This window comes from Heterodontus francisci, chromosome 6 (assembly GCF_036365525.1).
Source record: "Heterodontus francisci isolate sHetFra1 chromosome 6, sHetFra1.hap1, whole genome shotgun sequence".
NCBI lineage: Eukaryota > Metazoa > Chordata > Chondrichthyes > Heterodontiformes > Heterodontidae > Heterodontus > Heterodontus francisci.
Genome location: NC_090376.1, coordinates 21,222,954 through 21,240,954, shown reverse-complemented (window position 1 = coordinate 21,240,954; position 18,001 = coordinate 21,222,954). Strand labels below are relative to the sequence as shown.

The window sequence follows — 18,001 nt, the reverse complement described above, 5'->3', positions numbered from 1 at the left end:
TAGAGGTTGCGGGTTTGGAAGGGGCTGTCTAAGGAGCCTTGGTGCGTTGCTGCAGTGCATCTTGTAGATGGTACATACTGCTGCCACTGTGCGTCGGTGGTGGAGGGAGTGAATGTTTGTAGATGGGGTGCCAATCAAGCGGGCTGCTTTGTCCTGGATGGTGTCGAGCTTCTTGAGTGTTGTTGGAGCTGCACCCATCCAGGCAAGTGGAGAGTATTCCATCACACTCCTGACTTGTGCCTTGTAGATGGTGGACAGGCTTCAGGAAGTCAGGAGGTGAGTTACTCACCTCAGGATTCCTAGCCTCTGACCTGCTCTTGTAGCCACAGTATTTATATGGCTACTCCAGTTCAGTTTCTGGTCAATGGTAGCCCCTAGGATGTTGATAGTGGGGGATTCAGTGATGGTAATGCCGTTGAATGTCAAGGGGAGATGGTTAGATTCTCTCTTGTTGGAGATCATCATTGCCTGGCACTTGTGTGGCGTGAATATTACTTGCCACTTATCAGCCCAAGCCTGGATATTGTCCAGGTCTTGCTGCATTTCTACACGGACTGCTTCAGTATCTGAGGAGTCACGGATGGTGCTGAACATTGTGCAATCATCAGCAAACATCCCCACTTCTGACCTTATGATTGAAGGAAGGTCATTGATGAAGCAGCTGAAGATGGTTGGGCCTAGGACACTACCCTGAGGAACTCCTGCAGTGATGTCCTGGAGCTCAGATGATTGACCTCCAACAACCACAACCATCTTCCTTTGCACTAGGTATGACTCCAGCCAGCGGAGGGTTTTCCCCCTGATTCCCATTGACCTCAGTTTTGCTAGGGCTCCTTGATGCCATACTCGGTCAAATGCTGCCTTGATGTCAAGGGCAGTCACTCTCACCTCACCTCTTGAGTTCAGCTCTTTCTCCATCTTTCTTCATCTAACCCTATTAGCATGTCCTCTATTCCTTCATCTACTTATTTATCTTCCCCTTAAATGCATCTATATTAATTAATCACCTTAATTACTCCTTCTGGTAGTGAAATCCACATTCTAACCACTCTCTGAGTAAAGGAGTTTCGTGACTATCATATCTATGGCCATAATTTTGGTTTCCCCCACGCTAAATCGAGCCGATCAAACCCGTTTATAATTTTTTAAACCTCCATCAAACATATTAGAAAGGTCAATTTCCATTGGGAAACCAACTGCTAACAGTACTAGAAAAATATTGTTTACAGTGATAACATCTAACTTGTCACCAGCACCTCAGAATTCCAAAGGTTCCCTTTCAAAGTATGAATAAAACATTAAGGGATGAATTTTTGGGTCTTGCGGGGGCAGGAACAGAGGCAGGCGGGGGTCGAAAATACTGATGCTAGACAGCCTGCCAATTTCCCCACAACATTTCCAGCACCATCCAGTTTTACACAGCACGAGGGGGAGGGCGGCCCCATGATCCGTCCGATCAATAGTAAAGACCAATTAAGATGGCTACAGAGCTCAGTCAGAGCCCATTGATGGGGTGTCGTGCATTTCCCGGGAGCGCACGGGCTGCACACGCTGTCTGGAGCAGACCAGCTGAATGGACACGGACACACAGTGGAGAGCCAGTCATGGCTGTCCCCAGAGAAATTAGCTGGGCCCCATAAAAGGTTGAACAACACAGAGGGGGACTCGGCCTTTGGGAGGCAGGTGCCATTGGTGCAGCACAGGTGGCGAGGAAACTGAGCAGTAAGTGCTTGGGCAATGCGGTGGGGGGCGGGGGGTGGTCATCACTCTCCTGGCATCGTGAGGGCATAAGAGGAGGGGGCAGGCTGCCAAGCACAATTGGGGGTGCCACCTGAGCCTAAGGTAAGGTGGCAGTTAGAAATGGGAGCACGACTCTCAGATTTTGGGCCCACTGGTGATGAGCAGCCCAGGCATCGGATGGGCAACGGAGAAGGACAAGGGACCGGAAGGACAGGGAGGCCATACCCTCAGCATAGGATCGAACGCCAAAAACGGTGCAACTGGGGATGACTGTGACCCAGTGCCGCAGGAGATTGCAACTCTCAAGGCAGGTGATCATGACATCTGTGCCCTCATCGTCAAAGACCTCACATCTCACAACACTGCTCGGCATGCTCTGCCAGTATCTGTCAAAATCCACTGTGGCCTTGAACTTCTTCTCTTCTGGCTCCTTCCGAGGATCAACTGCAGACCTTGGTGGCATCTCGCAAACGTCTGCACCAAACTGCATTTCGCAGGACGCTGATGCCCTATTTGCCAGAGCTGGACAGTACATTCAATTCCAGACAGATAGGGGCCTCGCAGGCACAGAGGATAGTGGGTTCCACCACCATTGTTTGATTTCCCCAGGTGTAGGGCATCATCGATTGCACCCATGTGGCCATCAAGGCACCCATGACCAACCATTCAGATTCATTAACAGGAAGGCCTTCCACTCCCTCAATCAATATTCAGCTGGTCTGCGACCACAAGAGCTTCTCTATGTGTGCGCTCGCTTTCCTGGAAGCTGCCATGACTCCTTCATCCTCCGGCAGGCCGGGCTGCAGCAGCTTTTCATTCTGACACCAAAGTCCGTGGAAGGATTCCAGAAGACAAGGGATATCTCTTGAAGAGATGGCTACTCTCCCCTCAATGAGAGCCCCAGACAGAGGCACAGAGGCAACACAACCAGAGTCATCTGCTCACTGGGACAACCATCGAGCAGGCTATTGGGCTTCTGAAGATGCGGTTCCAGAGCCTGGACCGGTTGGGTGGTGCCTTCAATATACACATGCAAGGGTCTCAGTCATTGCGGTGGTCTGCTGCACTCTCTAGAACATGGCCCTCCAGAGAGGTGTGGACATTGAGGACAGTGAAGCCCTGGAAAAAAATAGCTCATTGGAGGAAGAGGAGGAGCAGGTCATGGAAGAGGAGGAGGAAGGGGAGGTGGAGGGGGAAGATGCAGAACACTGAGGTGTTCCAGCTGCACAGGAAGGTGGCCAGGCACAGCGCGATGCTCAAAGGTATCATCAGGATGCCATAAGTATCAAGGATCATCTGATTCAGGAACATTTCAACCGAGCTCCTCTGACCCAGGACGAACAGCATGGTGTGGAACTCACACTGAGGTGTTTGTGCAAACACTTCCATTGAAGCCAGCATAGAACATGTAAACTCTTATCACCAATGAAGGATACACATCTGTCTGGAGGTTTCACCATCATGGTTGATGAATCCTGACTCTCCTTCACCACCTCATATCTCCATTTTTGTCCCACCATTAATAAGAGGATTACACGTCTGGCTTCAAGGGTCATTATTTACATGGTACTCATAAAGGAAAACAGTGCACAGTTACAGGTAGAAGACACTCCAGGGACCCACTGAGTGCTCTGTGCAACACTGTGGCCTCTGCGTTCGGCCACTTCTACGCGGTGCCCCCTCTGTGGCTTCACGTGCAACCATCGCCCTCACCATCACTGGGCCAAGAACAGAAGCAAGAGTTCAGAAGAAGCACTGTCACACCTCACAATGCACCATTCACCAGCGCAGATACAGTCACCTTGATGGGTCCTCGTACCATTTAGATAGGGTGGCACTGGGTGAGCAGTACAGCGATACTGTGCAAGGGGAGGTGACAGAGGCAGAGACAGCTGTGATCTGCTCCCCTCGGAGGACGGCGGACAGACAAATCCCTGCTCAGCTGGGCACAGATGCAGGGCCTAAGGAGTCACATGAAAGGAGGCTCTACCTAGATCAGCAGCAGCAGATATGCTCACACATGTTGGAGTTCCCTGAGGCAGTGCAGGGTCATAGACACAAAATGGAGCAGTCCATCCAGCTCATGTGTGCCATCATGGCTCAAGGCTTTGAGCGCATGAGCTCCTCCATTGAGACAGTGGCCAACCTCATGAAGAACCATATGTGACAGCCCTTGGAATGCAGGCAGGAACTGCGCACTGATGTCCATGGGATGCATGCCACAATACATAGCATGAACCGATCAGTGGTGCTGGTGGTGCAGAGATGTTTGGAGGGCATGCCAGTTGCGCCCCAGCTCATGCTCCTCTCCAGCATCTCAGCCAAGGGCTGAGGATGTCATTGAGGCGGATGAGGGCGCCACCTCTCACAGGGCGCCATCATTATCTTCAGTCTCCTTGGCTCAACTAACAGAGGGCAACAGTGACAGAGGCTGTCGCTGCAATGATGCAAGTGCAACAGTCTTTGCCAGTGACCCCACGGGCACCTTCATGGCAAGGGCAACGTGCATCTCAATCACGAACTGAGACAAGAAAGCAGGCTGCGTCCACCTCCTCTGAAGCCAGACGTGAGGTTGCCTTGGGTCACGTCTGCACCTGTGGGAGACACAAGAGGTGACTGTATTTGCGCTTGGTCTGAGCTCTGCTGTGGCTGCACTTGGCCAAATGGTGGTGAGGGAATTGATCTAGTTACCTCGACATCTGCACCAATGGGAGACATGAGAAGAGATCATGAGAGCATCCTTGGAGAGCTGAAGCCTCTGAGGTGCTGAGGCTTCCCAATAAGGGCATTTAAGTGGTCATTGGATAGACGTATGGATGAAAATGGAATAGTGTAGGTCAGATGGTTTCACAGGTCGGCGCAACATCAAGGGCCGAAGGGCCTGTACTGCGCTGTAATGTTCTAATATTCTAATTCTAACTCAGTGTTCAGTATGCTGTCAGACAAGGTGAAGGCCCCCCCCTTAATAAGCGCATTTCTTTGACTAATCACCATCTCCACCATGAGCGTCATCTCGCCATGGCCGACTTCCTCATGGTCTGCTATCCTGGCTATTTCCATCATTCCCTCCTCCATGGGTGTGATGATTCGAAAGTAGGAAACCCTCCCCACGTCTGAGCCTTCTCGCGCACAGTGTCAGCCTGTTTCTCCTGCAAGGACAAAAGGGAGTGAGATAAGGCATTGCTGTCCTCTATGGCCAATGCCAGCTTCCCCGATTCTTTAGAAGCTGCATGTATCAGTGCTGACAGATCCTCAGCAGCAGTATGGCTCTGAGCCATTCTGAGGGGTTAGTAAGTGCCCTGGGTGCTCACTCCTCTCATGTTCAGGTGTAGCATGTTGCCTGAGGCTCCTCAGCTGGCCTGTCTGCTGGACGGTCACTACCCAGAGGCCTGTCCTGAGAGTCGGGGGTTGCACTCACATTGCCAGAGCGTATCAGGTCACTGAACCTCTTCCTACATTGAATCCAACTTCTTCGGGCCATACTTCTTCTGCTGTCTATGTCAGCAATATCCATCCATGCCTGCTTTGTCTGTGTGGGTGGCCTCCTCCTGCCATTGTCTGGGAACAGGACCTCCCTCCTCTCCCTCATGGCATCCAGTAGGACCTCCAGGTTCACATCTGAGAACTGAGGGCTGCCCTGCCCTGGGTTCCAGGCCTCTGGCTCTCCTGAGACCTTCATGACTTCCAGTCTTCCAGCCTGAAGTAACAGCACTCAAATGGCAGCCACAGTAATTCCTGGCATCCTGGCTGCTAATTGGCCACTAAACCCATCTCTATGCCAATTAAGGGGGCATCCCCATGAAACTTGAGGCAGATTACTGTTCTCCCACCCCCTCCACCCCACCCCAGCCCTAAGTGTGTCCATATTCCAAAAGTTTCTGGTCTGCTTCCACTAAATTGATCAAGCTGAAAAAATTCACCCATCTAACAAATGGAAAATTAATCCTCTTTAAATATCGCAAGTAAAAGAACAAGAGTATTTGTCTTTTGTGAAACCAACTGGTGCAGCTAAGAGGGGTGCTTTAGCAATTGCGTGGTCTTTGCTTTCTGTTAAATCACCAGCCTCCCTCACATACTCATGCCAACAGAATACTGCAGCCTGGAATAGCTCAAATGCTGGTTGCAGAGACTCTCAACAGTTGATTTCAACAATTTATTTTATTCTGAGGTACTCCTGTATTTCCAGCTGTCTCCCCAGGCTAATGTTCTTCCTGTAATCCATTCCTGCTCTACAATGGTTCACCCTCATTTTGCACACACTCAGAACTTCCCCATCAAGCTGTCCCTTATGTTACACATTACTGACTTTTTGTCACAGCGTGTAGCTAACCCACCTAGTAACAAGAAAATCTAGCTAGTGACACTTCTTGCTGATACCTTCCTCAGTGGAATAAATGCTTGTTCAGAGTGCAATTGGTGAATTCCAACATTCAGTGATTATTTTCATCTTGGAAGTCACAGGACTGTTCTCCTTGCTGACGCAGTTTTGTTGATTGAAAAACCTATTTATTCGAAGATACATCTTTTCCCCGCTATGAAACAAGTCAGAGCAGAACAATAGCAACCACATCACTTCCCAGATGGTGCTTGATTTTAACAGTCACAAAGATGCACACAATGCAGTGAAATTTCCTCACTGACAGTTGGACTACTGTTATGCCAATGAAAAAAGACTTGCATCTGCCAGTTGTTTGGAGAGATAGTTACACAACAGTTTCCTGGGTCAGCTCATTTGCATACCCATTGGCATAAACCCTGTGTAAAATGGGTAATTAGCTGGCATATACGGAAATGGGAGAGCAACCTTTACAAGGAGAGGTCAGTCTGCACAATTCAGCATCAGACTAGGTAAGGAGGAATATAGTGCTCGTCGCACTTTCATATTTTCACTAAATGGTTTATCAATCTTTTCATCATACTTTGAGAATTAGAACTACAATAGGAGCATCCGCACTAAACACTCAGACATGGCAGTAGGACAGAGCACAGAGCAGGAAGAGAAGAACATCTCCAAGACCTGTCTCAGAAAACTGAAGTCAGGAGATGTGGACACTAGGTGTGGGTGACAACAGATCAGCTAGAAATAGCGCTTGTGCCATCTGGAGGGAGGTGTCACTGGCACCATGTGCCAAATCCCTCAACCCTCGGGCTGCAGAGCAGTACTGAAAGAAACATAGAAAATAGGAGCAGAAGTAGGCCATTTGGCCCTTTGAGCCTGCTCCACCATTCATTATGACCATGGCTGATCATACAACTCAGTAACCTGTTCCCGCTTTCACCCCATACCCTTTGATCCCTTTAGACCCAAGAGCTATATCTAACTCCTTCTTGAAAACATACAATGTTTTGGCCTCAACTGCTTTCTGTGGTAGTGGATTCCACAGGCTCACCACTCTCTGGGTGAAGAAATTTCTCCTCATCTCAGTCTTGAAAGGTTTACCCCATATTCTTAGACTATGACCTCTGGTTCTGGACTCCCCCACCATCGGGAACATTCTTCCTGCATCTACCCTGTCAAGTCCTGTTAGAATTTTATAGGTTTCTATGAGATCCTCCATCACTCTTCTGAACTCCAGCGAATATAATCCTAACCGACTCAATCTCTCCTCATATGTCAGTCCCGCCATCCCAGGAATCAGTCTGGTAAATCTTCGCTGCACTCCCACTATAGCAAGAACATCCTTCCTCAGATAAGGAGACCAACACTGCACACAATATTCCAGGTGCGGCCTCACCAAGGCCCTGTATAATTGCAGCAAGACATCCTTGTACTTGAATCCTCTCGGTATGAAGGCCAACATACCATTTGCCTTTGTTACCGCCTGTTGCACCTGCATGCTTACCTTCAGTGACTGGTGTACGAGAACACCCAGGTCTCGCTGCATATTCCCCTCTCTCAGTTTATAGTCGTTCAGATAATAATCTGCCTTCCTGTTTTTGCTACCAAAGTGGAGAACCTCACATTTATCCACATTATACTGCATCTGCCATGCATTAGCCCACTCACTCAACTTGTCCAAATCACCCTGAAGCCTCTCTGCATCCTCCTCAAAACTCATCCTCCCACCTGGGCGGCACTGTGGCGCAGTGGTTAGCACCGCAGCCTCACAGCTCTAGCGACCCGGGTTCAATTCTGGGTACTGCCTGTGTGGAGTTTGCAAGTTCTCCCTGTGTCTGCGTGGGTTTCCTCCGGGTGCTCCGGTTTCCTCCCACATGCCAAAGACATGCAGGTTGATAGGTAAATTGGCCATTAGCAATTGCCCCGAGTATATGTAGGTGGTAGGGAAATATAGGGACAGGTGGGGATGTGGTAGGAATATGGAATTAGTGTAGGATTAGTATAAATGGGTGGTTGATGGTCGGCACAGACTCAGTGGGCCGAAGGGCCTGTTTCAGTGCTGTATCACTAAACTAAACTAAACTAGTTTTGTGTCATCTGCAAATTTGGAGATATTACATTTAGTTCCCTCATCTAAATCATTAATATATATTGTGAATAGCTGGGGTCCTAGCACCAATCCCTGCGGTACCCCACTAGTCACTGCCTGCCATTCGGAAAAAGACCCATTTATCCCTACTCTTTGTTTCCTGTCTGCCAACCAATTTTCTATCCATCGCAATACATTACCACCAATCCCATGCGCTTTAATTTTACATGCTAATCTCTTATGTGGGACTTTGTCGAAAGCCTTCTGAAAGTCCAAATAAACCACATCCACTGGCTCCCCCTCATCAACTCTACTAGTTACATCCTCAAAGAATTGTAGTAGATTTGTCAAGCATAAGTTTCCTTTCGTAAATCCATGCTGATTCTGTCTTATTCTACCACTGTTCTCTAAGTGCTCTGCTATAAAATCTTTGATAATGGACTCTAGAATTTTCCCCACTACCGATGTCAGGCTGACTGGTCTATAATTCCCTGCTTTCTCTCTACCTCCCTTTTTAAATAGTGGGGTTACATTAGCTACCCTCCAATCTGTAGGAACTGTTCCAGAGTCTATAGAATCTTGGAAGATGACCACCAATGCATCCACTATTTCTAGGGCCACTTCCTTAAGTACTCTGACCCTGGGGATTTATCGGCCTTCAATCCCATCAATTTCTCCAACACCATTTCTCTACTAATACTGATTTCCTTCAGTTCCTCTCTCTGTTCCCCAACATTTCTGGTATGATATTTGTGTCCTCCTTTGTGAAGACAGAACCAAAGTATGCATTTAGTTGGTCAGCCATTTCTTTGTTCCCCATAATATATTCCCCTGTTTCTGACTGTAAGGCTTCACCAATTTGTCTTCACCAATCACATTTGTCACATTTGTCTTCACCAATCTTTTTCTCTTCACATACCTATAGAAACTTTTACAGTCAGTTTTCATGTTCCCCGCAAGCTTGCTCTCGTACTCTATTTTTCCCTTCATAATCAATCCCTTGGTCCTCCTTTGCTGAATTCTATGACCACACCAGAGCACGCAAGGTGCACACGATTCCTTATCTTCCTTTCCTACCCTGGGCACTCTTCATCCTCTTAAAGCAACAGTTGCACAAATAACATTTCATATATACATACACCCGCGCATAAATATTATTTGTGTACACATATACGTACACAGATATATGTATCTATCTCCATACATGGAGAATCAGTTTGAAGGGACACAGCTGGAATTTTATTTAGATTATAGTGTTCAGAATGGAATGCACACAGACATACATTTTAGAAATAATTTGGGGCAGTGAAGTAATTAATTAACAAATTAATTGGAGGAGCAGCTGTCCAAGTCATACAGAGACTCCATTCCAAAGACTATAATCTAAATAATAGTTGAAACTGTGTCCTTTTGGTTGATCATAAATCAACCTTGCAATGCTGGTTCCCAGTAATTCATTTATATTTACTAACCAAATTTTAAGCATAAATTTGTAATCTCACCAGCACAACCACTCTTCTCTGTCTTGATTATCCACTACTGCCACCTCCAGCAAGAGGATGCAAATTTCTTCATAACCATTGTTAATGAAACTAACATTGTCATCAGGGTTGAAATCACACATTGTAACATTCATCCAAAAGCACAAATATGCTTGAGATTTCTTAGTCAGTTGCTTTAAAGAAGGCTGCTTAAAATAAATGGACTAATATATTTGTTAAAATAGAATACAACGGAATTTCATAGTAGCTTGTTACTAATATCATATGCCACAACTTGAACTTAAATGATTGAAGATGATAAGAAGGATTTTTGTGAGGCTGAATGTGTAATGCTACTTCTTTCTAGCCATTAACTTCAGGATCAGACTTAGATCAAGAATCAATTTCAATTTGTTAATTTCCTGTGAAGAGAACTGAGCCCATCTTGGCTTCGCAGGTAAATGTACACTCCAGCACATAACTGAACCAACTAAACAAGCCATGAAGGCCCCATGTTCAACCCCTGGTCTGTGCTAAGTTAGCTGACTTTAGCTGAGACAGGGCAGTGACAGCACAATTGGCCTCAGTCGCTCTGACCATACCTATAAAATTCTAACAGGACTAGACAGGCTAGCTACAGGGAGGCTGTTCCCAATGGCTGGGGAGTCAGAGCCAGGGGTCACAGTCTCAGGATATGGGGTATGCCATTTACAACCGAGATGAGGAGAGATTTCTTCACTCAGAGGTTGGTGAACCTGTGGAATTTTCTACCACAGAAGGCAGTGGAGGCCGAGTCATTAAATGTATTCAAGAAGGGGATAGATATATTTCTTAATGCCAAAAGGATCAAGGGATATGGGGAGAAAGCGAGAACAGGGTACTGAATTAGACAATCAGCCGTGATCTTTTTTGAATGGCGGAGCAGGCCCAAAGGGCCAAATGGCCCACTCCTGCTCCTATTTTCTATGTTTCTATGGAGAGGAAAAAAGCAACTGTGGCCCCCACTCCTGATTCTATGAAGTGAACTGCAAGAATGCATCGGTAGATGACTGATAAGGTGGGATTGTAATCACCTTTGATTGTTGAATAGCCTACTTACAATAACAATTTGCATTCATATAGCACCTTTAATGGAGTTTTCCAGGAGCATTATCAAACAAAATGTGACACCTAGCCATATAAGGAGATATTAGGACAGCTGACCAAAACATTGACAAAGAGGTAGGTTTTACAGAGAGACTGGTGAGAGACGGAGACATTTATGGAGGTAGTTCCAGAACTTAGGGCCGAGGAAGCTGAAGATACGGCAGCCATTGGTGGAGTGGTGAAGATCGGGGATGCACAAGTGGCCAGAATTGGAGGAGTGCAGAGATCTTGGAGGGATGTAGGGTGCGAGGAGGTTACAGAGGGACAGAGGGGTGAGGCCATGGACAGATTTGGAAATATGTATGAGAATTTTAAAATTGAGGCGTAAGTGGACCGGGAGCTAATGTAGGCCAGTAAACACAGGGATGATGGTGAATGGGACTTGTTGCAAGTTTGAATAAAGGCCGCAAAGTTTTGAGTGAGCTCAAATCTACAGAAGGCACAAGCTGAGAGACAAGCCAGGAGAGTATTGAAATAGTCAGGTCTAAAGGTAACAAATGCATGGATGAGGCTTGCAGCAGCAATGAGTGATGTAACAGAGGTGGAAGTAGGTGGTCTTAATACTGGAGAAGATATGAGGTTGGAAGCTCAGTTTTGGGTAAATAGTACAGCAAGGATGAGAATAGTCTGGTTCAGCCTCAGACATTGTGTATGGCGAGGGATAGAGTTGTGACTAGAGAATGAAGTTTGTGACTGTCTAGTTACACATGTAAACAATGGTCACATGAGGAAGGTAATGTATGGCTTGCACCTGTGGAGCCCGACCAAGCACGATTAAAGCTTTTAGGAAAGGAGAGGAGGAAACGCGCAAGAAAATAAAACAAATTATTGGTAGGAAACTATTTTAAAAAGTGTAATGCAACAGTAGGGCACTGGTTACCTAAGCTTGCTGGAAAGTTTGAAGTTCAGGTGAAGACTGTCCAAGATGTCACATTTTTCGGTTGAGGTAGATGCAGAAAGCCAGCCAACTTCACTTCCCAGTCGACCCCTTTGCTCCAGTTCACTCAGGCTGCATTCCCATGATTCATCAGGATCCTCTTCATGAAGAGTCAAGTAGCTTTTTCTATCAAAAGAAAAGTAATGACCTTACATCAACTCTCCCTAAACTACAGTATGTTCATCAGCTTTGAAAAACATGACAATACACTGCCTCTGTATTGAGGGCGCCGTGCACAGACTGAGATAAATGTTCAACAAGCCACCCAGGCATAAAACTGGCCCCGCCCATAGACCAGCTGACTTTCAGCCCTATTGATTTCCATTCCATACACCATCAGGTTCAGGTTAACTTACATAAGAAATAAACCTGTACAATATTTAATATTTGCAATTTGACTACTGTGGTCATTGAATTTCATTAAAGATATTTTTCAGAAAAAAAACAGCCTTTAAAAGTTTACTCAAAATAAGGTTGCAGTGAAGCCATGCTTGAGCTTGTTGGAATTTGATTCCATGATTTTCCAGTTGAAATCAATAAATTAAGTTAGATAAAGGAAGAGGTTATGTCCTATGGCATACAAAGGTATAAATGATGCTTGCCATTTTCCATCTCCCATTTCCCTCCCTTAGTATTTTTTTGCACTGAGCAAAATGAAGGATATTACTTTTGTGAAATGGAACAATTTACTATTTCAGGCACTCAATATCAACATCCATCCCTGCCAGAGTAAAGTTTTCTCTGCTCTGATGCAATGATGTGCCTTATCTGAACATCGTGCCCTATTGGACCAGAATCATATTTCCAATTCCCTGGCCAATTAACCTGGTGAACTCAGAGTGAAGTTTCTAATTTTACTGCAAATTAGTGCCAAATTAGGAGAAGCTTTGGGCTCTGGGCCCAAGTGACATCTGTCCACGCACATTTTATATATAGAACCCTTATGGGTGAGCAGATAATCTCAACAATAATGATTGCCTTTATTTTGATCACTTTCGCTCTGTATTCAAGTATACGAAGTTCCAGGTTTTTTTTACCAACCTCTCCATAGCTACAATATGTACAAACAGGAGCCTGAGGGGGTGTCTGTCTCTCAGAATCTCCTCTTTCTGCAGAGAAGTACACTGCTACAACTTAATAGCTTCTAAGAACAGTACACGGCAGATCAGAGAAAATATTGGGTGTTGTAGCTTGTCTTTAAAACTATGCTCCAATATGCACAAAAAGAAATTCCAACATACCAGTCCAGTGCTTAAAAGGCATGAACCAAACAGTTAAAAGACAGTTTAAAATGCTTTTTTATTGCTTGACTGATAGCCCAGGGGATAAATGCAGCAGTAGCAACCATACTAATGTCCTTTAGCGAAGGAAATCTGCTGTCTTTACCTGATCTGGCCTACATGTGACTCCTGACCCACGGCAATGTGATTGACTCTTAAATGACCTCTGAAATGGCCTAGCAAGCCACTCAGTTCAAGGGCAGTTAGCAATGGGCAACAAATGCTGGCCTGCCAGCAACACCCATATCCCATTAAAGAATTTTTTTTAAAACACACCAGAAGGTTCTCAATGCAATACAATGCTCGGTTTGTGAGGAAATAGCTGATCTGAATTAGTCATGATCTCATTGAATGGCAATGAAACAGGCTCAAGAGGATAAATGATTTCTTCCTGTTCCAATGTTCCTATCCTTTTAGTTGTTTGTAGTTCCTACTACCTTGAAATTGTTCGAAATGGTTGAGACGATATCCAAATAGCCAAGTTTAACTAATATTAATCAGTGCTGGTTTAAAAAAAAATCTTGGGTTTGGGCATCACTGGTAAGGCCAGCATTTATTGCCCATCCCTAGTGACACAACTGAGTGGCTTGCTATGCCATTTCAGTGGGCAGTTAAGAGTTAACCACGTTGCTGCTGGACTGCAGTAACATCTTGGCCAAACTGTGCAAAGATGGCAGGTTTCTTTTCCTCCAGGGCACTGGTGACCTAGTTGGGTTTTTAATGACAATCCGACAGCTGGATGGTCATTTTCACTGTTACCAGCGTTTCATTTCCAGATTTTTAAAAACTATTTCTCAAACTGTCAGGGTGGAATTAGAACACTCTAGATTGCTAGTCCAGTAACATAGCCACTACACTACAGCACCATGTATATACTTAGATGGTATAAAATATTATGGGGGAGAAATTCATTTGCATAGCACTACTAGGCAGGCTATGCTGATTCCACGGAGGCAGGCAGCACTGGGGTCTCTACCTGCACAGCCCCCCATGTGGGTTTCTTCAATGATATCAATGAGGAACATTGCAAGCAAATTTCTCCCCATTTGTTCTATAAAACAATATGCTAAATACTTAAAACAGGTTCAAATATACAGCCATAAACTGCAGCAGCGTAGAGAAAATGGTTCTAACACCTCAATCAATTGTAGTCATTTTCATTTTGCTGATCTTGCAGATTCCAATAATCCAAATGGCTCTTTGTGAGAAGATAACTATTCTGGGATGTTACAAAATGTCAAAGGAATTAAGAGATTCAATATCAGCCACGATGATTGCATTCGGCAGCAGCTGAACTTACTGATGCTTCCATATAATACACACAAGATTGCAACTTTTCAAATCAGTGCCATTTCAGAGACAGAATATTTTCTTAGGAAGAAAATGAGGTTGTATATCAGAGGTACAAATACAACTGTGAAAGTAAGTCAGGTCCATGCAATTTACAGAGCTATAGCTAAGCTAAAATTGTACCACCTATACCAGGAGTGTATGAAAAGTTCATCGATAACTTATAGATCTCTAAAATAAAAGCAAAGTACTGCAGATGCTGGAAATCAGAAATAAAAACAAGAAACGTTAACTCTGCTTCTCTCTCCACAGATATTGCCAGATCTGCTGAGTATTTCCAGCATTTCTTGTTTTTATAACCCATAGATCTCTGCTGTACATTTAAATACCTACTCTCTTGATCAGTTCATTAAATGTTATAATAAATATTAGAGTTAGTTTTCATCTACAGTGTTACACCTGACTTGACATGGCTATGCAAGGTGTTAATATACATGCCTAAAAAGGGGAAAATCTAATTTCTCTTAACCTGATAAGTACCAGAATCTATATCTGTACAATATATAAAAAAGGCATATCTGAGGTTAAGAAGACATGTCTGATTTTCAGTCATTCATCATTTTCTTCTAGTTCCTCCTATATGCCTTGTTCTTCCCCACATTAGTTCTGTGAGGATCACATGCTGTCTCTACCAAGGAACAAACAAGCAAACAGAAATTTAGGTCGCTGAATATGCAGGCTCACAAAGACTGTTCTTTCACATTAGAGCAGTTGATTTAGATTTTGTTGCAACTTGCAAGAGGAACTCAGTCAGCAAATCAAGATTCTCCCCAGTGTCCTGGACAACATTTATCTCTCAACCTACATCACTAAAACGGATTATCTGGTCATTATCTCATTGCTGTTTGAGGAACCTTGCTGTGCACAAATTGGGGGCTACATTTTCGATATTATAACAGTGACTGCAATTCAAATATGTCATGGGCTGAGAAGCACTTTGGGACATCCTGAGGTCATGAAAGGTGCTATAAAAATGCAAGTTCTATCTTTATCTAATGAATCCAATCTGAAATTAATCTCATCAATTTTTAACAATCACAGACATTGATTTGAAATGTAAATTTCTCATCATCAAGAAGTTAACATAGGAACAGGAGTCAGCTATTTAGCCCTTCAAGTCTGTACAATGAGATCATAGCTGATCTGCGACCTAACTACATACACCCGCCTTTGCCCCATATTGCTTAGTACCTTTGGTTAACAAGATCTATCAATCTCAGAGTTAAAATTAACAATTCATCTAGCATTCATTGCCATTTGCAGAAGAGAGTTCCGTTCTTCTCCTACCCTTTGTGTGTAGAAGTGTTTCCTAATTTCACTTCTGAAAGAACTAGCTCTAATTTTTAGTCTATGCCCCCTCATCCTGGACTCACCAACAAGCAGAAATAGTTTCTCTCTATCTACCGTACCTGTTCCTTTTAATACAGAATGGGTAATCAGTCATTGCTACCCCAGGGAATCACCTCGGTCTCATAATTGGGTAAGTGGGGTAGAAGGAGACTCAGGATTTGGTAAGAAGCTGCCCTTGGTGCTGCATAGGTGGTAGTGAGAGAGGTCACTCAGCGCTCTGGCTTTGAACAGGGTTGACACCCCTCTGGCATCGTGGGAGCAGAAGAGCAAGGGGCAAGGCTGCATATCCCAAGTGGCAGGCCACCTGTCCAGAAGGAAGGGTGCAGCTGGCAATGGGGGTATGACTGTCAGATTTTGGGCTCAGTGGTGATGTGAGGCAACACCCTCCACAGGAAGAGTGGAACCCCGAACAGCAGAGGGCCTGGGAGAGGAAAGAGAGGCAAGAAAGCAATGGAGTTTATACCCACAACACTGGATCGGTCGCTGAAGACGCAGCTGCCTGGAGATGACCGAGGTCCAGTGCCACAGGAGACTGATGCTCTGCAGGCAGATGGTCACAGACATCTGTGACCTCATCACCAAAGACTTCACACCTTGCAGCACAAGTCGTCATGACCTGCTATAGCTGTCAAAATCACAGTGGCCTTGAACTCCTTCCCTTCTGGTTCCTTCCAAGGATCAGCTGCGGATCTTAGTGGCATCTTACAAACGGCTGCATCTTGGAAATCACTGATGCCCTATTTGCCAGTGCTGGACAGTACATTCAGCTCACAACAGACGTGGCCTCACAGGGATGGAGGGATTTACATTTTGCATCCATCGCTGGATTCCCCCAAGATGCAAAGCATCATCGATTGAATCCATGTGGTCATCGAGGCACCCAGCGACTGCCCACTCAGATTCATCAACAGGAAGGGCTTCCACTCCCTCAAAGTCCAACTGGTCTGCAACCACAACAAGAGCTGCCTCCACATACTTTCCATGCAGCTACCACGGTCCTTTCATCCTCCACCAGTCTAGGCTGCCTCAGATCTTCATTCCAACCCCCAAGGTGCGTGGATGGAACCTAGGGGACAAGGGATATCCCTTGAAGAGATGGCTACTGACACAACTACAGAAACCCCAGGCAGAGGCAGAGGCAGGCCAAGCATTGAGCATGTCATCAGCCTTCTCAAGATGTGGTTCCGGTGCCTGGACCAGTCGGATGGTACCCAGTAAGGGTCGTGGTCATTGTGGTGGTCTGCTACATTCTCCATAACATGGCCCTACAGACAGGTGTGGACCTTCAGGATAGTGAGGCCCTGGAAGGAGACAGCTCATTGTGGGTGGAGCAGGAGGTGAGAGAGGAGGAAGAAGTGGAGGCAGAAGGAGATGGAGCTGACCTGAAAGGTGCCCCTGCTGCACAGAGAGGTAACTAGGCATGACTCAGGGTGCAAAGGGCTCCTGAGGATGCCATGAATGTCAGGGATCTCCTGATGCAGGAATGTTTCAACTGAGCCCCTCTGACCCAGGTTGAGGGGCATGGAATGGAAGGGAGTCTGACATACCTGTGCTAACACATCCATGGAAGATGCAGCCTGGAACATCTAATCACTTACAGCCAATGAAGGAAGCACATCTACCCCGAGCTTTAGCCCTCACTGTGGAGGATCCTGTTATTTCTCTCACCACCTCATAACACTTTTCCTGTCACACCAGCAATAAAGGGAGCCTCAGACATGTGCCTTAGCATGTCATCATTTATAAAGTGTACAGAGAGGAAAGGATCTCTGCGCCACCAGCGACACTGACCAGTTCACACTGCCCAGTATTTCATTAATCCTGTGGACGTTTGAGCACAGTTCTGGATCCACTCAGAGTAATGCCACATATGGCTCTCCAAGAGGTTGGCCACTCTCTCTATGGAGGAGCTCATGCTCTCATAACCCTGAACCATGGTGGTGCACGAGAACTGGATGGACTCCTCCATTCTCTGCTCAAAACCCTGCACTGCCTCAGGGAACTCCGACAGGTGGGAGTACATCTCCTGCTGCTGTTTAAAGTGGAGCCTCCTTTCCTGTGACCCCAGAGGCCCTGAACCTGTGCCTAGTTGAGCAGGGATGTGTCTGTCCTCCCTCCTCCAAGAGGAACTGACTATAGATTCCTTTGTCTCTGGCATCTCCTCTTGCACCGGTGCCACCCTATCTACACACATAAGAGGACCCACCACGGTGAGAGTATCTGTGCTGGTGGAGGGTGCATCTGGAAGGTGTAACAGTGCTTCTTCATCTCCTTCTTGCTCCTATGGGC

The 18,001-nt window shown here is 45.8% G+C and overlaps 1 protein-coding gene across 3 annotated transcripts in view; it reads right to left on the bottom strand.

Moving 5' to 3' along the window:
- oca2 (oculocutaneous albinism II) overlaps nt 1-18,001 on the bottom strand; it is a 546,813-nt gene that overhangs the window by 401,135 nt on the left and 127,677 nt on the right. For all 3 annotated transcript variants that reach the window (XM_068032789.1, XM_068032790.1, XM_068032791.1), the window contains exon 4: nt 11,676-11,858. In XM_068032789.1, coding sequence (XP_067888890.1) covers nt 11,676-11,858 — 183 coding nt within the window. The remainder of the gene's footprint in view (nt 1-11,675; nt 11,859-18,001) is intronic.